Raw genomic sequence first — 21,540 nt, 5'->3', positions numbered from 1 at the left:
TACATTTTTTTCCCCCCACTTCAAAGCCAGAGCGTCAGGTGCAGGGACACGAGCTGGGGCACAGACTCATGTCCAGCAGCTCCCACATCCCCGCGAGCTCCGAGCACACCCCGCAGTAAGCGTGTCGGCAGCAATCAGCCTTCTGTTTCATGGCCCCAGTCAAGGAAAAACCGTAAATGCCAGCCCACTACAAGCGTTAGATCCTCAGGGACAACAGAGGCACTCTGCTCCCAACCTTGTGCCATCAGCCATCGGCATATTCAGTGTCCCCGTTGCTCTGGAAAGAGGAGAAACCTCAGGGATCTGTGAGGGTAGAAAGTTGCCTATGAAGTTATCACCCTTCCTTGTAAAAAAAAATAGGATCACAAACCCACATCCCTCCAAACACGGGACTTGCAGCTCTCTTTTCCATGACTGGAGCATGGGCTTCAGCCCTGCTACAGAGCACAGCAATCAGGGGAGCTGAGGAAATGCCTGTTTTAATTGGTTAATCAAAGAAAATTAAATAATTGCGGATTAAACTATTTCTACGTGTCCTTATCATTAACAATTTATGTAACCCTGAGTCTGAACTGGCACTGGAGAGCTGCTCTCAGGAAAATCATCAGTTCCAAAGTTGACTGATACACTGAAATGGCTGCAATGCTCCTACGAAAAGAGGCTGAGAGAGCTGGGATTGTTCAGTCCAAAGAGAAAAGGATCTGGGGACACCTTACAGCAGCCTAAAGGGGGCCTGCAGGGAAGCTGGGGAGGGACTCTTGGTCAGGGAGTGAAGTGACAGCACAGGGGGTAACAGCTTTAAATAAACTAGGGTAGGTTTAGATGAGACATTAGGAAGAAATTCTGTGTTATGAGGGAGGTGTGGCCCTGGAACAGGTTTCCCAAAGAAGCTGGGGCTGCCCCATCCCTGGCAGTGCCCGAGGCCAGGCTGGATGGGGTTTGGGCAGCCTGGGCTGCTGGGAGGGGGCCCTGCATGGCAGGAGGCTGGGACTGGAGGAGCTTTGAGGTCCCTTTCTGACCCAAACCACTCTGATTCTATGAAATACCAAAGCATCTTTTGGTTACTTTAAAATTCTCTGGGAGGCCAGTAATTGCCCTCCAAATTGTACGGCCATGGGGGGCTGTTGTGCTATTACACTGCAACGCCCTGCTGTTAAAAAGCAGCTACCTAGCCCCATAACAAAAGGTCACAAAGACCTTTTTAAACATTACTTTGTAAAGCGACCTCTCAGCATGTGCACAAACAGTGGTACAGCCAGCTGCATGTATCTTTCAGCTTCTCCTCCAAAAGCCCAGGTTTTAGTGTTTTTCTCTACTCTCTGGGCCTGCTCAGTGAACCTTAGGGTGTTTGCAGTTAGAAAACCGAGTTCTGGACACTTCAAAAAAAGCAGGACAAAAATTAAGGGACGTGCCTATAGATGCGTGTCCAGAAACCTGCACTAAGGCAGAACTGGGATAAAACAGAGTAAGATTTTCTTGCTTTAAACGCCACCCTTCACTGGGGTTTGAATGGGCAGGTGGGAATCATCTCCCTCCCGCTGACCTGCTATGTGGCACATCGCTCTCTGCCATGTTAGAGTTCAGCAGCAATGTTGTGCTGCCACCGATCCAAAAATAAACTTTAAACAGGCAACAGAGACATGTGAAAAGAAGGTCAGACCCCCGAGTGTCTGATTGTGTGGCATCCTTCAGATCTCCCCGTGAATACCTGCCTGCAGGCCAAAAGATGTGATTTTGCCCTTTCTAAACCTGACCTGACTTCTCTGCAGAATAAATTGAGCAAATACAGCATGTTTGATGGTAGTATTTAAACACTCAGCACTGAAAAGCAGAAGAGCAGGTAGGAAGCCTCAGTCTGACACCTTTCTCAGCATGGGGAACTACTTCCTCGCAGAAAATTTTGAGACGTGAGCAGCACAACAAAGATTCGCGTTGGACCTGAAGTCACTTCTCAAAATCTAACAGCCAGAAAGCAGGAGGAGACTGTACTGCCCGTCAATGTACTTTGCAAAGCTGCGAGAATATACCGAATTCCTGACTGCTCGAGTTTATGGTACTAGGGCATAAAATCTGAGATCATACCAAGGTGTTTATGATCACAGACTCTAATCTCAGGCACTGCTAAATCAGCCAGCACACAGAGAAAACTCTGAGTCTCTCAGCTGCTTTAATCCCTTGAGTACCTTATTAGTGAACGTGCTGGACTTTGCACAGACTACATCTGTAGTGATGTACAAAGGAGTACAAAGATGCTTGTTTCAGTACCTTGAAGTCGTAAGTGGCATCAGGGTTTTCATCACAAGCAATGACCTCCGGGGCCATCCAGTAAGGCGTTCCGATGAAGGTGTTCCTCCTGCCCACCGTTCTGTCCAGCTGGGCGCTGACACCAAAATCCACTGTGGATCAGAAAGACAACGGGGCACCATGAGGTCAGAGACAAACCCGAGCAACGTTCTTCTGGTGAATGTAAAACATTAAAGTACGTTAGCGCATAGTCAGGAGAGAAAAATATGGCTGGAGACATTCCTGCTTCATCTCTGCTGAGGTCAACAGATCAACAGAGGTCATCCAAGGATGAATCTGATCATCTGATTTCCAGGTTTCGTAAGAAACCCGATGTCTTTTCCTCCTTGCCAGGAGGCAATGAAAAGAAATCACAGCTCCTCATACTAATGAGGAACAGGGTTAGAAACATGAATAAGCAGGAGCCTTTGTTCTATGCTTTTTCATTTGAATTAAAGCCTGCCAAATGTTTGTAGAAGCCTCATTTTTCTACCTAAATTCTTGCTGCAAACGGCAGAAATGCAAAAGGCTTAAGGAACTGAGGGCTAAGGACAAAGGCCCATAGGGAAATGTCAAGCATAGAGCTTCAAAATGAAGCAAAAACTGATGAAATCAAATCAATGAGAGAATGCTCTATGGTCCACTAAGTTCACTTTGCACAACATAATGGTTGGAGATTTGCCCTGGAGAATTTCCCCTTGGAGGGGAATCTTCACCAGCATAAAGCCAAACGAGCTGGTGGTGCCATCTGTTAAGCTGGGTTTTTATTCTGCTGTGAAGAGGGAGGAGAGACATGGTAAAACAAGGTTTCCACCTCACTTTCCCAGTGTAAGGGATCTTTCATCACTAGCATAAATTAAAGCGCACAAAGACAGCTTTAATAACATGGGTGCTGGACAACTGAGGGTATCAGCACATCATCTGTGCTGATCTGCTGTCATCTGTACGAGCTCCATGCGGATGACGGGTCGTCTCAAGGGTGACTAACACTGCATACCAAATTGAGAGTAGTTCTTGCAAATGAAGCTCTCTCCCACAGGTTGCCTTGGAAAACAAATCTGGATTATGTCACACTAAATTGATTTGATTATGGTCCTGGAGGACACTTCCACAAAGCAGTGGGGAAACGGGCTTTGAGAACATCCAGGGATGCACACAGGCAAATTTTCAACCTGGGGCATGACAAAATGGTCACGATTGCTCAACCCCTATCTGATGGCAGAGTTGCTCAAGCCACCTCTGTAACAGAAACGCCACTGAAAAAAGATCTTTGCATGCAGAACTTGGTCATCAATCACTGTCAGTTTATTGCATGGCACTTGATCAACGCCCAAGGTCATGTTATTGAGGCTGGCACAAGAAAAAACACACAGTAGCTCTTAGGATCTATCCCATTTCTCCAAGTCATTTACTGGCTTTACCAATTTTTTCTTCTCTCCAGCAAGCCTACTTGCAATTTCCAAGAGCTCTAACCCACTCTTACCTAGTTTAACTTCTGCATTTTCTGTCAGCAATACATTCTGTCCCTTAATGTCTCGATGAATTACTTTGTGCTGGTGTAGATGACTCAAGCCCTAGAGAATTCAGAAAAAGGTTAGAGGAATCCAAGTTCAAAGCATGTCATTTTCTGACGTTCCTCCTCAACCAATTATGGCCCAGAAATGAAAGATTCCCAGCTGGAGTTAAGCACCTGAGAACACTTGTTTAGCATGTGCTGAAAATCCTGCCCTGTGTTACACGCTGGGAGGACATCCCCAGCAAGTGCAGTGCCCACCGGCTGCCTCTGTGTGCTGCAGTGGGTGCTCTGTGTTGCAGGGGACAGGGACTGTCAGCTCTACAGGGATTAAAACCAACCTTTCAGTTTCTGCAGGAACCCATATTAACCCAAATTCCTCCATATTTCTAGACGTAACTTTCCCCATGTGCTTTCTTGCCTTAGGGAGCCATTTGTGTAGCAGAAATCACATAATGTTTTTGCCTCCTTTCTGTATTTCCATCATCCAGAAACCCAAAAACCAATTCTCTCTGTTATATCGGTCCAATAAATGGGGCTCCAATATAGAGGAAAGCCTGCATCAAAAAAGCTACCATGCAAATACCAATATTATAACTTGCACATATCCCTAACAGAGATATAGCTCAAATTAAAAGCCCGTCTCAAAGGCTAAAGGTAAACGAGCTTTTCTGTTGTGCTTTTTTATTAGCTCATTAATTTCTTTTTGCAACCTTCTTTTTTATTTCATTCATTTATTATTTCAGTTCCAAAGTAACATCCACCTATATTGCCAGCTAAATAAAATATGGATTTCTTTAAAAACTAATTTTGCATCAGGTTTACATTTCACATTAAACATTCATATTTGAGGAAGAAAATAATTTCTGCTATTACTGCTGGTAGTTATTAGTCATTTTTTGCTCGTTACCTTGGGACAACACTGTGGAACAGATTAGATCTGTAGAGGAGCCCTGCTGCACTCAATTTTTAGCCACATTATGCCCAGTTAGAGGCTCCTTTGTGCACTGGAGGCAAAGCAAAAATTTCACTGGATTTCCACAAATCCTTCCCCGGGGCAGGGCCAAGTCTCACGACAAGCCCCCAACTTCTGAAACAAGAACGAGCCACGCGAATTGCAGCAAAGGTGGGAATCTTTTACGCCCTGCAACACTATTTTTATGACCTGAAAGCCTCTGCAGACCTCCCAGCCTGCAGGCCACCAACCACTGACTCGTCGCGTGGCCACAGCGGAGCGGAGCTTGCACTTTGCAGGGTCTAAAAGTGAGCGGTGACACTTGATGGTGGCCCTGGGACATGACTCAGTGGTTAGGTTGTGACTCACTACCAGCGGCTATTTTAAGAAGTAGGCCCACAGAGCTCATACATTTAAAATAAGCCCGTGCAACTGTGGTTTCCTGACACTGGCAGAAATGTCCGTGCAGCAACTGATCAGCTACAGCGCCAGCTCCTTCTGCGCATCAGACTGGTGGTGTCGGCGCTGATGGTGGCATCCAGGGTCAAGAGAAACGCTGTGTCAGCCCTGGGCAGCAGCAGGAGCCTCGGAAACCGTGTCAGAGACAGCCTGACGAGCTGTCAGAGCAGTCATTTCGTCTCATTTTCCTTGAATGGCTCTTCCACCGTTTTCTTCACGTGTCTGTTATTTCTGTCTTCTCCTGAACAAAATCTCACTTTGTGGAGCTCTAGATTTTAATGTCAGGGCAGCCACTACAATCACATAATCTGACCTCATTTGCAGAAAATGAAAGCAAGCCTTTGCTGGAGGTGCCACCTCCCAGTATATGAAACTCCAGCGTGGCCCATTTTAAGACATTCCAATCAAACATTGATCTTGCAGGTATAAAAGCTGCAGCATCCTCATTAAAGCCGGAGACACGTGGATTTAATAAAGCACGCGGTGCTTTTTAATCATGCAGACTCTTTCCACAGATTTTATTAGTCCTCACCTTTCCGTTAATTGAAAATATAATTCTATTGTAAATAAATCTTTGCCCTATTAATATTAAAGGAAATTATATTTTTGTTGAAGGAGAAAAGAGGGTTAAAAGTCAGGGAGCTAAGAGAGCTAAAGGGCATTAACTAGCGCTTATTCATTATGCATCATACAAGCACATGAATCATTCATGCCTACCGGCACCGAAGCAGCTCCAGTCCATGGCAGCGCGGCAGCCACGGAGCCTCAGGAGCCAAGGGCTTCACGTGTCCCCTGAGAACCAAGTGCAACACTCCACCAGCATGGCATTTAGCTCCCTGCGGACACGTACCCGTAAAATCTCTCTGCAGATGTAGGCAATCCACTCCTCCTTCAAAGTGTTCCCCTTCGTGTTCTTGATGAGGTCGGTGACGGAGCCCGCACCGCAGAACTCCATCACCAGCTGCCAAAAGAAGCAGAAGGGCAATTAGCACAATTAGCCTGAGAGCATCCTCTGGGCTCCTGACCCGAGGGTAAAACCCTGCCATCGCAGCTGTGGGGCTGTGGCAGTGCTACGCAGAGCCACCACCACGTAACCCCGACCCTATCAACCTTTATTCCACGTGGCTTCAGTTAAGAGAGGGAACAACAAAAGGCTGGAAGGCTGGAAAGGCACGGTGCTCTCCACGAGGATGGGAACAAGACGCAGCAGTCACTTCAATGCTGAAAAGCAGCAGAGGCAATCGGAAGCCTTGAAATCTCAGCTCCTGCTCTTGCACGCCCTACTTTATGCTTACGATCTATCACCAGTCTCTCGTATAAACAGCAAGACGAGCAAGACTCTGCCTCTTGCATTTAAACTTTTCAACCCTGAAAATGTGAAAGCAACGTGACATGTTTGAAAGCTTCCCACAACCTTAAGAACCAGATGTGTTTTTCAACTTTTTCTAGCAGCAGATCCCTGCCTTTGACCACCTTTTCAAGCAGACACCTTTCTGCAGGCAAAGCTGGCTGTGTGGGCTCCCCGGGGACCGCCGGAGTCCTCCTGCGCGGGCTGCTTCAGATCAGGCTGGGCACCACCACCTGTACCACTGACAAAGCTTCCTAATATCAAATACAGGAATACAAGAATCTAACCCGGGCCCAAACCTAATCTTGTCATTGAGCAACTGGGAAATAAACACACAAAAATAGCCCCGGATGCGAGTCTGCCTCCCAGGGCCATCACAGAGTGTGCAGGAGACATCACGGTGCTGGGAACACGAGCCCAGCCCGGATATACAGCCAACCTCCTCCAGGACCTGACCATGTGCTTCTCCCAAAGTGAAACCACGCTTTCCAATCAGATCAGCTTGTCTGCTAAAAGGTGTTTGCTCTCCTTACAAGCCATGCCTCGCCAGGTTCCTCCTTGGGCATGTTTCAGGCTCCGTACCGCATGGCAGTGAGCGATTTCCCAGCAAGTGACATCGCGTCATTAAACGCATGGGCCAAGAGAAAGACACAACAAAAGGTTTACTCCCAACCAAATTGCTCAAACAAGGCGATTAAAAAACTGTCATAAATAAACAAGGACAAAACTCAGGCAGCGCTGCTATAAACCTCCCGAATCAACAAAACGCTTGAGCAGAAAATACCCTCGCTGGCTGAGAGGCCGCTTCGACCACGCTCCTATCTTTAGTTTCGATATTAAATTTCTCTTCTCTTCCTAAAACGAGAGCTGGAAGATTCCTTGCATGTCCCTGTGATGTCAGGAAACTGGCTTCAAGAAGCAGAGGCGTGACTGGCCAGGCTCTGCCCCATGCACAGGCAAGGCTGCAGCGCCTGCAGCCGTCCCACCCAGCCGCGTGAGAGCAGCAGTCAGGCTGGATCACCCGACTTGGCTCCGACCCTGGCTTACTAATTACTCCCTGATTGGGGATTAATGGAACAACTCGTTTCAAAGTCGCTTTTCCTGTCTTTTCTCCTTTTGGCTGACTGACACCCGGGGAATATCAGGACCTGCACGTGTTTCTGATTACGCGAGCACTCGGGATACCGCCGCAGCAAATCCTGAAAGGAAATCCCTGGATGGCTGCCCCAGCCAAAAACTCCTTCCAACCCAACAGGCTGACCTCTCCCTGCAGCACTCGATGGTCCCTCACCACGGGAATTCAGCCACAGGTTCTCAGCACTGAGGGCTTGCAGCAAGAGGCCTTGCTGGCTGGAAAGGACGGGGGCGGTTGGGTAATAATTTTGTTAAAAATCACTGCACCTCTGTCTTCTCCCTCTGCAGCCAGACGGGCTCACTCACACCGCCCCTGCTTGTCTGCACTCCTCAGAGCTAGGGACGAGGAAGGGCACGGCACGCTGTGTATTGCAATCACAACACTTAAGGGAAGATGGAACAAACACCATTAAAGTAGCCCTTGCATCCATTAATCTGCCAGATTGGCTTTCTGGAGCTGGCAACTCACTCGCTCCTCCGTCCTCTCCCTCATTTCCACAGAGGTGAGACGAATTTGGCACCAGGAGGTGAATAATGCGGCTGCCTGCTGATGTATCCGAAATCTGCAATTGTGAAATCTCGGAGAGATTAAAATAAGAGACAAAGGGAAAAAGGATCCCAGGGGGAGGGTTTCCAGCTCAGCTTGTTAAGAGCTGCACGCTCCCACAACGCCCCCAGGAAAGCACCCAGCAGCAGCGGGCAGCGCCAGCACCTCCTGGGCCAGCTGGGCAGGGAGTTGCTCCCAGCAAGGCACTTCAGCAAGCTCTGCTCCAGGAGATATTGCTGCAGAAAGACAATGGGGCTGTCAGCGCATCCCCATCCGCAATGGCAAGCTGGCAGGCACCGGCCTGAACAATCACCATGTCCAGAAGTTTTGTAGGATTGAGAGGGAAGCTGCAAGGGATCCCCTGGCACTGCTGGGTCACTGCTGGGCATCCACGAGCTCAGGGATCCCTGTGGGTGCCTGGCAGCTCAGGACAGCCTGTGATCTTCTGATTCTCGAATTTCTGCTAATCCTCAGGACAGATGCTACTGAAGACCCAGTTATGGTTCATACCACACAGCCTCCAAAGACAGAAAATTCGGAAGATAGAAAGGAGTCACACCACTGGGCAAGGCGAGACTTTGCCCACAAGAACAGTAACTGCACATTAGAGCAGATACAGGAAGGAGCAATATGATGATCAGGCCATCCTCAGAACGACTTCAGAATTATTTAAGCAACAAGGCAGATCGTGGCACAGGATCACTACACAAACCCCTCATGGGTATATTGAGGTAGGAAACCACCAAACAGCCTTCCAGGAGAACAGAAAAGGGAACAGGAGTTCCAGCTGATTTTAGGACTGAATAGTACACACGTAGGAAAGGCTTCAAATGCTGCTCCTACACAGGTGCTGTCTCACCAGCCCCATGTCTCCAGGTGAGAGCTGTGCCCAGCACACACTTGCGTCGTTAGCAATCTCCTTAAAGGATGCAGTCATGATGGGGTAAGACAATAAACTCGAAACGCAGATTGCATCTTTATTAACCATAATTAAAAATTATCATCAAGATGGGATAAAGGTAATATCATCTGCTGAAATTTAATCTGCAAGCCGCTTATTGAGGAAGTATTTTTGAGCACAGTTCATTTAGCGTCTGCTTGGCTCTTCGCATCAGAGTGACAGCAAAATTCATAGGCGAGGCAAAACCAGAAGCAGCAGCTGTAAATCTCTGCGTCTGTTGGATCACTCAGGGAGCCTGCACAGCTCTGAACCCAGCCACCACCAGCTCCCTGCTGGGATCGTCCACAAAGACCTCTGCTCCCGTTGCCACTGCACGTCACCCCAAAGGGCTCAAACACGAGCTTCTCCAGTACATACAATGAAAACAATCACACAAGTCCCCCAGGCTAAACGCTGCTGGAAACCCTTCCTCTGCTGGGTGCAGAAGCAGAAGCTGGGTGTGATGCAGCCTCATATGCCCTGGCCACAAAAGCTTCCCACCTCACCCCACAGTAGGCTCCCTTGTAAAAGGTTCTCCTTCCCCACACCTCGTGGCAGTGACAGAGCCAACGCCGGAGCACTGAGATGCAGAAACCCTCACCTCGCAGCTCAGCACAAAACCCGATGCCCGCTTCAGAAACAGAGACATCGACTGAATCTGTGTTAAGCGCAGGTTAAAATATTCCTCAGAAAAAAAGCACCCCCGTTACGCACGCTGAGCTGCGCGCCCAGCACGGCCCCGCCACGCCGCGGTGCTCTCCCTGTGACAGCAGCAGCTCTCGCCCATCTCCGTCGCTGATAAGGTGCCTGGCTTCGAGGCCAGACAAGCAAATCCTGTCCCTCGGGGAGCCGGAGGGCAGCCACGCGTCCTGAGTCAGCTGAAAGCTTCAGGATGGCAGGGGAAGGAGCTGGGCTCGTGGTCTTGTGTTTGCAACATCTGCACGGACCCAGCACCCCGGTTTCTTTTCCTGAGGGAGCTGCCCCAGATCAAGCACTGCAGAGGATGCCGTGGGTGGCCGTCCCCCTGCCGGGACGCCCAGTGCCACCAGCAGCTACGCCGAAGCCTGCCTGGTAGCAGCTTTTTTTTCCCTTTTCATGACAAATCCACCTGCCGGTGACAGCGAGGTTGCCATGGAAGCGACCCATCGGCAGCAGCACCGCTGGCCCTGGGGACCGCCGGGCTCTGCCCTGGGCTGCCACCAGCAGCAGCAGAGCCTGACACGGCTCTGAGATGAGCAGGGACAAGGTAACGAGCTCCTCGCCATCCCCTGGGCCATTTCTCCCATTTCTGCAGCCCACCCTCACCTTGCACTGCCAAGCAACACCTTATCCACGATGGGAACGAGATCCTGGGTTTGTTTTTAATGTTCCATAAAGGCTGTCCCTATGACCTTCACTTCCTTTTTTTCTTTTTTTTTTTTTTTTTATTTTTTTTTATTTTTTAAACAACCGTATCAGATTTTCAGGTCTGCGATACACATCTCTATTGTTGTCTGGCACAATACGCCCCGCGCGGCTCTCTAATTTCAGGAAAACTCACTCGGTTTCTGAGCTCGTCTTTCAGGGCGAGTGGCTGCTCCATTCAGGAGCAGCATCACCAAGAGCCCTGCTCATCACCAAGGCACGCGGCAGAAGCGCTGACAATACTTCATGTCAGGAGCCCGCTGCGTTTCGGCGAGATCTTAATCTCCGCTGAAAGAGAGCTCTGTTTTTTATTTCCGTATCAGCCTCCCGAATGTCGATAAAAAGAATTACTTGGGCATTATCAGAAACCGCTTTATTTCAACAAAGGGCCAATGAAAAATAAACAAGCCTTTATCTGCTCCGCGAGACTGATAGAGTTCGCACGAGTCCTAATTCAATCAGATGCTGAACCAACAGCTATTTAACACAGCGACACCAGCGCTCCTCTGCTCCGCAGCCAGGGAGCTGCCTCCTGAACGCCTCCGCCAGCCCGGCAGCAGGCACGGGCTGAGCTCTCGCATGCCAGCACTCCTCAGAGCAAGGGGAGCAGCTCCTGCAATGGTTTCTTTGTTCGCCCCCCAAGAAAGGCTGCAGGATTTGAGCTGACAGGTAGCTGCTCGGAGAGGAAGTCCCGATTCCCTCATCTGGGCAAATCAGTTTAAAAAGATGACTTTTATTAACATTTGCATACACCAAGAGCTCTCGGAACTGGGGCTGAATTAAAAAAAAAACATTTCCCTGTTCAGGCTGTGTTTTAACCCCAGACCCAGGCAGCAGGAAGGCGCTGCACCCCTGCACACAGGGGCTGGGCACAGCCCGGGCAGTGCCTGGCTGTCTGTTCGGGTTTTGGCACACACTCGGTGCTTTTTTTTTTTCCTCCAGGCACTCCAGCAGCACAAGGGGAAATGCTGTGGGTTGGTTTTATTTTTTTTTTCCCTTCTTTTCTTTCTTTTTTTTTTTTTTTTGACACCGATTATAAAACAGCTAAAGCCAAATGGAATTTCACGGGCTGAAAAGGCACTTCTCAGCTTGACAGCTTTCTCTTCGCTGAATTCCAGGCCCACTGCAAAGAACAGGGTTTTTTTTTCAAGAGTTCCCACAACAACAACAGCAAAAAACAAAAAACCCACAACAAACCCAAGCAATAAAAGCCCCTGGAGCCCCCAAGTCTCCTCACTAACTGTGTACACCAGCACGTCTCGGGTACCTGAGTGGCACCGAGCCCTGCTGGTGCCATTTTTGTCCTCAGTGACTCTCCCTGAAGCCCCCTGCCATGTGGGCTCAGGGGCAATCAGCTGTGGCCACTGCACTGCAGACCTTTTCCTATACCAAAGCCAGGGTTATATGGAAACATTGAAGAAAAACAACCTGTGTGAACTGTATCAAGACGCAGAGGAAGATGTTGGGAGCAGTTTCTTAGAAGGATGAAAACTGAGGTTTTGGATGCTGACACTAATTCATAACGTTTTAATATCCTCAACGTAGGCTTCATCTCTGCAGTACGTCCCCTGCCTCCAGCTGAGCCATGGGTATCTGTTACTGCTGCAGGCTTGGGCTCCAGCAGTCTGCTTTGGACACAGCAAGGCTTTGGACGCCAAAATAAGCTTTCTCCTTAGGACTCCTCCTTCCAACCAAAGAGGACATTGCTGCCTTCTCAGAACCGAAGGGAGAACACGTACAGCACTGGGCAAACCTGAGAAAAGGCTGGCACCGGTTCCTCTGGCCTGAATGCGTGCAGCTACAGCCAGCTCCACCACCTGCAGTACTCTGCGCAGCAAAAATCCTGCACAACACACATGAGACAGAGGTCATCTGTGCCGCATGGGCTCAGTTATGTGGGTTTGGGTGTCCCAGCCCCGGGCAGGCCACCCGCTCTGCTGCCAGGCTGGAGAGGAGCTGGCTCTGAGCCATCTCAGCCCAGCCGAGCTCAGAGCAGAGCAGGGAATGGTGCTTTGTGTTTCTAGCCCTTGGGGTAAGAAGGAAGGCAGTGCCACAGGCTGTGGTGCCGCCTGCTCTGTGTAGCAAGCAGCCAGGGCAGGAGGAGGAGGTGGGCTCCCATCATCTCCGCTCATCCCTGGTCACAGGTGGCAGATTGCAGCTCCAAGGACTGGCAATGCTGAGTTAATAACTGAGAAGCCACTGGCAAGGGAAGCAGCAGGATGAGGCAGCAAGGATTTATGGGGAGGCAGAGCAGCTTCCATCCCTTCAGCAATACAAGGCGATCAGCTCTGACACAGCTGAGGAGCCGCAGACCTTCCTGCCCTCCCTGCTCCATCCATCCCTTCTCTTCATTTCCTTGCACTGCCTCTGTGCAACACAGAGCACAAGAAACAATACTGAGAGCTGGCAGGAATCAGGAGTGGCAGCATTCCCCACCCAGCCTCTCAGCCTCCATCTTCCCAGCAAAGCTCCCTTCTCCTTCCAGCTGTTTTTGAAGCATTTGTTTATTTTCGTAGGATACACTAGTTTTCAATTGATTATTATAACAAAGATGCTGCTAATGACAATCCAGAACAAAAATGGTTTTAATCATTCGTCTGCAAAGACTTTGCAGCAGAACAGAGAAGCATTTCCCAGCGCAGGAACAGCCTTTTCAAAGTCATTACTTGAAAATAACAATAAAAAAAAAAGGTATTTTGTGTAACACAGGTGCTGGTAAGCGGGTAACACAGAGAAAGTGGTTTTGCTAAAACCCAGCTATTTTCAAAGAAAAGAAAGCAACTTACCCAGAGCTGATCATCCATTCCCGGTGGGTTCTTTTTAATAAAAGCACCATAATACGTAGCGATATTTCGGTGGTGAGAATACTTCTTTAACATGTTAATTTCTTGTTTGATCTCTTCTTCTTCATCCTAGGATGGGGGGGGGGGGAAAGAAAAAAAGAAAAAAAGAAAAAAAAAAAAAAACAGCGACACTGAGAGACAGCACTTCACAGGCTCCAGCTTCTCTTTGCTACACTGGTGAACTTCCACACACCCCATTTCTGATCATCCTCTCCCCTCAGTTTCCTTTTACTTTTTAATTTATTTATTTTTTACAGTCACTTTTTGCAGTATGTCATTGACACCAGAGGCCTGGGAACACAAAACCTGGACTGGAGACTTTGGCCTCGCAAATTACATCTTCTCAGCCCACCTTTTCAAACTGAATTTTTTAATTCACGTCATAATTTACATTTGTACCACATTGCTCTGAAGCTTACCCACACTTGCACTATTCCGGTAGTGCATCAGCACAAGCTCTTAGACCTGTCAAGAGGCCCACCAGGACGTTTTTCTAGAAAACCTTGCACAGCTGTAATTTCACAGGCCGTGGAGCAGTAGTTAGCACCTTGATGTTGATGAGTGTTATTATAAAAGGACCGGGAGGACTGTCACTTCTTTCTCTCTGTATGTCCCCTCTGTCCCCCACTTGCTTCATCCTGCCTTCAGTTTTACAACCCAGCAGATGACAAGAGGACCTGGTGATCAGCCGAACGGCAGATGCAGCTCCTCTTAAACACCAGTGCTCCCTGACCAGATGTCACACAACAAAGCCAGAAACACAGATTTCTTCCCAAACTACCATGAAAAATGACTTATGATTACAGTTCTTCAGAGAGAATTCAGGGAAGAAGAGTGAAGAGGAAGAAAAAAAATAAAAGGAGGGAAGCTTGTATAAATGACCTCCAATTCTATCATGGCCAAAGAGGGTGAGGAACTGACCCAAGGGTTACAAGAAACACCTGGGGACTATTCTGAAAGACCATTAGCACCTCCTCCCTTCAAGCACTCAACAAGTTTGTCTTCATTTGCCTGGGGAACCAGGGAATGTACTGATTTATCAGGCCCTGGAGGTTTTCTTTTTACTGAAGCTCTTTGGTTCAGAAAGCAACTGGATGCTCAACCATGCTGGAGGCAATGAGGAGCTGTCAGTGCCAAAACCCACCAGCTCCCTGGGTACCACTGGCCAGGTCTTCTCATCCCCCTGTGGTGTCAGTCTCTCTAGAGAAAACAGAGAGTTTTCTCCTGCAGTGGCTGGAGAATACAGCCCTAGATCTGGCTCTAGATCTCACCTCAGCATCAACAGCAATAAAACACAGTCAGTCCTCTACTATGCCATGGGCTTGCTCAGTTTTCCCTGTGGTCGTTGCCAGTCCTGCCCAAGCCCGGTCCTACTCTGAGCAGCTTTCTGGCAGTGACTTGGGGCTCGTGGCATTCCTTCAGAGTCCCTGGAGGTCTCACCTCTGAACTGACAATAGTTTAAAACTACCAAACTAAGTGTTGACTCAAATTTAAGCCCCTCTTTGGCCCCAAAGGAGTATTCTGATTTTTCAGCTTAAATTTGTTGTAAACTCACACTTTACCTCATGGGAATCTCACAGTCATTCACGCCAAAGCGCTATGCTTGATGGGTCTGCCCATTCCCTGACAGCCTGCTTCCCACCAAAACTAGATGAATGGTACTTCCCATTAAAATCTTATTCAAGAAAGAACATTTTCATGTGACCTTCCTATATGCATCTGTTTAGGCTTTTAGGGATCATAGCAATTTTACTTTTTTTTTTTTTTTTTTCTGTGGCCGTAGGGAAATGGTAAAGCCATTTTTTTCCCTAAATGCTGCTATTTGTTTGCTAATTTGTAAATTTTTGGTTCTCTTAGTCTGATGTAAGTTGCAAAAGAGAAACCAGGCTGAAACCAGGGTGCTGCATTTTTTTCTCTGGATCAATAGGATACAAAAGGAGTACTTTATCTTGCATAATAAAGTTATTCAAAACAACACCTGCAGATAGTTTTGGTGAATTGAAGGTTTTTGGTGAAAAACTTGGATTTCAAAAAAAAAAAAAACACAACACGTTTTATGAATCCAGAATTGTGTGGCTACAATTTTCTTTAGATTTTATTAATCCATTCAAAAGAGCCACTGCTGGAACAGGATGCTTCATTGTTCCAGCACAAAAATACTTAATCTCAAAACTCTTCCAGAATCATTTTCCTCTCCCACATTTATTAAAAACACAAACTCTCAATGGCACATCTCAAATCATCTCAAAGTGTGTTTGCTTCCCAGGAATACAGGCCTTCCACAATCCCCACATTATAACATGCAGTCCCCTTCCCCTCTTATCTGGCAATTCAACAATGCAGGAGTAGGAAGATACATTACCCCGGTGACGTCCATAACCTTAATAGCAGCAAGCTGTCCTGTTTTAACATGACGACCCTGCAGAAGAAAATAGAAAAGTTTGTTTATTCTGCTTGCCTGGCAATGTTTCATTCACAGTAAGCAATATCTTTAAACAATCTCCTGGCTCTGGCAGCTTTCACACATTTTTTTTGCTTTTTCAAGAGCATCTTCACAGCAGCCATGATGGGAAAGCAATTCCCTCCCCTTCCTCCTGCCATTACAATTAATTAGTAAGGGGCCTTCATTGCTTGTTGTATTTTCCTGGCAAACAACTGCTGGAAATATCCTTCAATGCTCAGCCATGCAGAAGAGCTCCAGGCCTCTCCTGAGCACAGCCCATGACTCGGCTGTAAATGGCCTAGTGGAGCTGTGATTACAGAAATACACGGAGGTACTTATACGATGCTGACTGCAGTCCCCTCGTGTCCTCGGCTGAGCCTCAGCTCTCACAGACCTGGGGACACGCAACAGCCACCACCCAGCTGGAGGCACGAGGGACTTCCAACATGAGCCTGTCGGCTGCTCGCACCCACGGGACAAATCCTTGAAAACCTCCAAATGGAAATAATAACTCTTGGGAAAATCCTCTTGAATTTTCTTTCACCAACAGTAAAGTTAACTGTAGAGACAGCAGCTTGGTGCTGAAGAACACCCTGTCTGTGGAGGCCATTGGAAGGCAGATGTGGCCTTGACGTGCCTGACCAACCCCAACACCCAGCAAGGCTCCACTTCACACCAAGAAAGGATGTCAAACCATTATACGCACTGTCCATTAATATTTATTTTTTAAAATGCCTCATTGAATAGGCTAGAGAATCTTTAGGTTCAGATTTGCTCCTTTGCCACCACAGTGACCCCAGGCAGGCAGGCCCATCTCTAGGAGATGCTGGAGATCCAGCATGGAGCAGAAGCCCCGTGTGGGGACACAAAGTCTTGCTGAAAAATTAGCAAAGCATGGAAGAAACTGCTCATCTACACTAATCCTCGTGGAAAAATGACTGGCGGTGAGGTGGTAGAGTGAAGCAACCTTGTGTTCGCAGCCACTCCTCACCACAGGAGAGCCCCAAGGCCCCGCCATGTGGGACACTGCACAGAGGACACAAGGGACAGCAACCCCTCCTCCATGACAGTTATAATTAGCACACCAAGGACACCACAGGGAGGGGACAAGCCACAGAGCTGTCCAACAGCAGAAACAGGAAAACAAAAAGAACATTTCCTAAATGGCAACCCCCCTCACACGGGGAGCCGGCCCGCTCAGCGCAGGCCCAGGCCCAGCCGCAGAGCCATTTTGAGGAGCAGCACAGCGTCGCTTGCTCCACATTTCTGCCTTCACCAAGAAGCCAATTTCACCCAGCAGGGCTCCTTACTCATTTAATAACGCAATTTATACGGCCTGAGCAACTGCATGTCCTAACAACGGGAAAAGAGCTTTATTTTAAAACATGCAACGTAAAAGAAAACGCAGCCCAGCCTGAGCACGCCTCCTTGAGCCTCCTCACCCTGGGCCATGGCTGTAGCATCCCTTTGACACAGCCATGGGAAGGAGAGACACCATCTATTTAGACAGCATGATCTGCAAAAACAAATCCTCCCTAAATCCATCCTTGTTTGCTCAGCCAGGAAGCGCCCACACTTACTGAATCTTTAATTAAAGCCGGCGGAGCAGCAGCAGGGGACAGGGGAACACAATCACGGAGCATCGACTCCTCAATAAAATGGAGGAAGGAGAAGGTGAAGCAACTCATGGCATTTCAAGTCATGCATTCGCTAGTCACACCTGGCCTCATTTGACATACCGACACTTCATTCTGCCTATCTATGCAGCCAGAAGAAAGAGATATTAGCGTTGCCATGATGCATCTCACAGAACCTCTTTAGGCACGGCATGTGACCATATAGTATCCCTATGCAGCAATTCATGAAGCAGCGCTAAGGTCAACGGTTCTGAAATTCAGGGTTGAACTCAAATGGGTGCTACAGGGTCTTAATGGCTTCTGCATGAGCCAAACAAAGGGAAAAATCTGTATAAGGTTCAACAGTCCAAGGATTTCTTTGTTATATGTTTTAAACTCAGGGCTACCTCATATCTTTGCACAAAACCAGGCTTTGTTCAAGCTGCCTGTATTCTTTTATGTTCCCAGTTAACCCTGCTTGTGCTCTTCACAATATGTGGTGCAGGGAAAAGCAGGCTGCTGGCAGCAGGACGTGTTGCACTGGGAGCCACAGCACAGCACTGGGGCTCCCAGTTCTCCACTGGGTTTTCTCCTTCCAGGTGCACGTTCCCTGCTGGAGGTCACCATGTGGCTCCAGCACACACCCGGGGGTGGCACTGACTGCAACTCCCTCCTGTCTGCGGTGTTTGCATGACTGACAGCACAGTCCCTCTTTCATTTTGCAGTGGGATAGTAGCACGGTTGTAGCTATAGGGCTGACGCTGCCTGCTAAACCCAAATTCAAGATGAATCAGCGTCTGCTAGTGACTTTGCAGTGTGAGCTTCAATCTTAAAAAAGAACTGAAAGTGAGGGTAAATAAAAATAACATGGAGAGACCAGCAGAGAAGCCACTGAGAAAGCTGCCCAGGCCATCTAGGCCCTTGCTGATGACCCAGCAGGGGCTGACCTTACAGCACCCCTTGGGCAGTGTGGGTGTTTTGGGTGCAGATGCTCCTCGCTGCCAGGGTACCCCAAGCAAAAACCCCACCACCGCGGGTGCCCACACCGTCCTTCTCCCAGAGATCCTACACAGGCTGTTATAAACATCAATAAGCTCAGTTCTGCAAGCAGCCCTGCCAGTAGAGCAGGTGCCATCCTTTTTATTTCACAGATTGGTAAATGCTGAAGCTGTGAAACTGCGAGGCTCGAGCACGCAGGGTCACCCAGCCAGCCAACAGCAGCGCTCAGAATAGACATGGGGATGCCCCGGCTCCCAGCCCCATCCCTCTACCAACGCCCCGCACACCTCCCAAATATTTACAGATGAAGGTAAGAACTTAATATTGCGCAAACATTTACTAAAACAAAATAAAACACTTTGAAATTTATGTTAATGTAAACCATGAGGGACACTTACTCATGCAAAACTCAGGCAAAGCGGAGAGCATTTAGCCTGGGAACTGGTAACAAAGCTTTGCTTTTTCATGCAGTTTGTCTGCAGGGATGGCTTGTTTAGCTCCATCTCTGCAGGGCGTTTCTCGTTCCAGCTGCACATGCCGAGGTGCCTCTGCGGTGACCCCGCAGAAGAACAGACTGCGGGGCCAGGGCCGAGCTCCTCTTCCACCTTCCCCTGCCGCATTCTGCACAGCACGAGCACTTGGCCCTTCGTTACCAATTAATCTTTGCCTTCAATGTGAGATACTCGGTGTTCAGCACTGATACTTTCTTGCTACATATGATGGTTTCACTGAATTTAGAAACCCAGTTCATTTTCATACAACTGCAGGCATTCTCTGGTGTTGTAATTCGGATGCAAACAGCACAGACAGGCTAGAGAGAGACACTGAAAATGAAAGCGATAGATACAATAGGGGAACAAAATTAGCATGAGAACTGTACGTATTAAAAGATTTCATGCCAGCAACAAGCCCTTTTGACAGCATTAATCACCAACCACATCCTGCGTGTTGGCCGTGCAGAAGTAGGCACATGTGCCCAAAAGGCAGCACCACGAGCCCCAGCATCCCTGCCCCGGCAGGACTGGGGCTTGCTGCCGCTGCGCTTTGTTTCCAAAGTAACCGGGCTGAGCGGCGCTGCCAGGCTGCTCTCAGCAACGCGTGCCACTGCTCCCGAAGCCAAGGCAGGTTGAAATTTATAATTAACGTGCGGCAAGTGCTAAATTGGCCAGCGTGAACTCTGCACTGCTGTAATGAAGCTGCGAACGGGGACTGGGATAGCAAGGTTGACCAAGAAAAGCGCCAGAAAGCTTCTGTAATAACGTGGTTTTTACCTCTCCAGCCACTCATCAAAACTCACCGACATTTTCGTTTAAAGCAATGCTGGAGCAGAGACCCCTCTTACAAACCACCCAAGCGAGCCCAATTGCACTACGCCCATGTGCTCCTGAGGTTGGCTCTGCTCCCCAAAAGCAAGGATGTGGGTTAAAACAGCGGGTTAGGACTGCAGATGCTGACATTGAAGAGAAACTCTTTCAGTTTTGAAAATTTCTCCATGATTTTGGTGCCTCCGTGCTTGGGAGCTCCCCCTGGGGCCACAGGAGAACGTGTCCAGAGGCAAAGCCTTCAGGACAAGCACCATCCTCCTCAGCAGGGGTACCCAAACCCACCACTCACTCCGAGCACTCAGACCACACCACCTCCACCATTTTGGGGTGACAGGAGTAAATCAAGTCCAGGGAGAGCGGTCCAGCAATTGCTGCAGCCGCCTGCCCTCCCCATGCCCTCCCCACCCCCTGCCTGCTGCCATCAGTTTATGCTGAGGGCCCTCCAACCCCGTCTGCGCACGGACAGGAGGGATCTGCTCCTCAGCAATCTGTAACAGTTTGCTTCTTGCCTCCTTTGTCTTCCTGCATTGTTCTGGATTTTTCCACAGCATTATCTCCTGGAATATTATTTATCGTAGGCTTTATACTCAAACGCTTCCAGATGACCCTCCCACCCCCGCTTGGTTGAAGCTTTTTAATTCTGCACACAAGTGTCTACAGTGGCTCATCACGCCTCTGGAGGGTCATCCGGAGCGGATAGATGTTGGAGCTGGTACAAAAACGCCTTTTCTTTTTTACCTTTCAAAAAAAAAATAAAAAAGAAGAAGAAGGAACTGGCTTTTCTGGGGCTGAAAATGCAAGTTTCTAGGGGAGATACAAAACTGAGGTTGGGATTTCTTATGCCAGGGGAGTGAAGGAGCTGGCAGCAGCAGGATGCACACCAATGGAGCAGGCAGCACCCTGCCTGTCCTACAGCTCTCTGTGCCCAGAGCTGCCCCTCTGAGGCTGGGGACACCCTGGGGTGGCTCCTGCCAATTGCCAGCTGCTCACACAACAGGTTCTCCAACACCTCCCTGCTCCTGTCCCCAAAGCAGGTTTGGCATCTGGCTGTGTTACATCCTGGCTGAACAGCTAGATCTGCTTTCATCTCCATAAATTCAGCCCTGTGCTACAGACACCATGATGACTGGGATGCTGTAAAACAAATAGGAGGAAATAGGAGCTCCTAAGGCGTTTTTCACCTCTCTGGCTTTGCTGTCAAGGTTCACTTGGGCATAAACCCACATTTCATCCTCAAGATTATTCAAGTGTGAACTTGAAAGCTGCAATGGTTTTTAATTAAAATTCATCTGAGCATAAATTCCTGCTCCTAATTGCTTTCAAAATGTTATATCAACTATCACTAACTCGATAGTGTCAAGTATTAAGACTAATTTCTGTGAGCGAAGCAGGCACCAGCAGCACTTCTTCAGAGGTTGTGGCCCTCACACTCCATAAAACGTAATGGGCCAGCATGTTACGGGAACACAGCTAAACGCCTTTAAACGCCCATCTGATGCACTCAGGCTTCTATTTACCAAATAGAAACATTTACCTGGAGAGCACTCCAGCAGGCAGGGGTTGCTCCAAGTCCACAGGAGAGGTTTACCCGTGTGTGGGCAAACAGCAGAGGCTGCTGAGGCTGCTGGGGCTCTAGGAGGGGCTCAGCCTCAACCCAACAGAGGAAGGCCACTTGCTGTGACACACGATGATGCCTTTTGTCCTCGAGCATTCGGGATGCCTGCATAACCT

At 48.6% G+C, this 21,540-nt stretch overlaps 1 protein-coding gene across 5 annotated transcripts in view; it reads right to left on the bottom strand.

The window, feature by feature from the left end:
- TNIK (TRAF2 and NCK interacting kinase) overlaps positions 1 to 21,540 on the bottom strand; it is a 139,097-nt gene that overhangs the window by 56,983 nt on the left and 60,574 nt on the right. For all 5 annotated transcript variants that reach the window (XM_084530180.1, XM_084530179.1, XM_084530182.1 and 2 more), the window contains 5 exons: positions 15,789 to 15,845; positions 13,370 to 13,495; positions 6,061 to 6,171; positions 3,767 to 3,857; positions 2,266 to 2,396 (listed from right to left, as the gene is read on the bottom strand). In XM_084530180.1, the coding sequence (XP_084386306.1) occupies positions 2,266 to 2,396; positions 3,767 to 3,857; positions 6,061 to 6,171; positions 13,370 to 13,495; positions 15,789 to 15,845 (516 nt within the window). The remainder of the gene's footprint in view (positions 1 to 2,265; positions 2,397 to 3,766; positions 3,858 to 6,060; positions 6,172 to 13,369; positions 13,496 to 15,788; positions 15,846 to 21,540) is intronic.

This window comes from Aythya ferina (assembly GCF_964211825.1).
Source record: "Aythya ferina genome assembly, chromosome: 9".
Classification (NCBI taxonomy): domain Eukaryota; kingdom Metazoa; phylum Chordata; class Aves; order Anseriformes; family Anatidae; genus Aythya; species Aythya ferina.
Note: the sequence above shows the minus strand (reverse complement) of the source record. Positions and strands in the feature narration are given on the sequence as shown.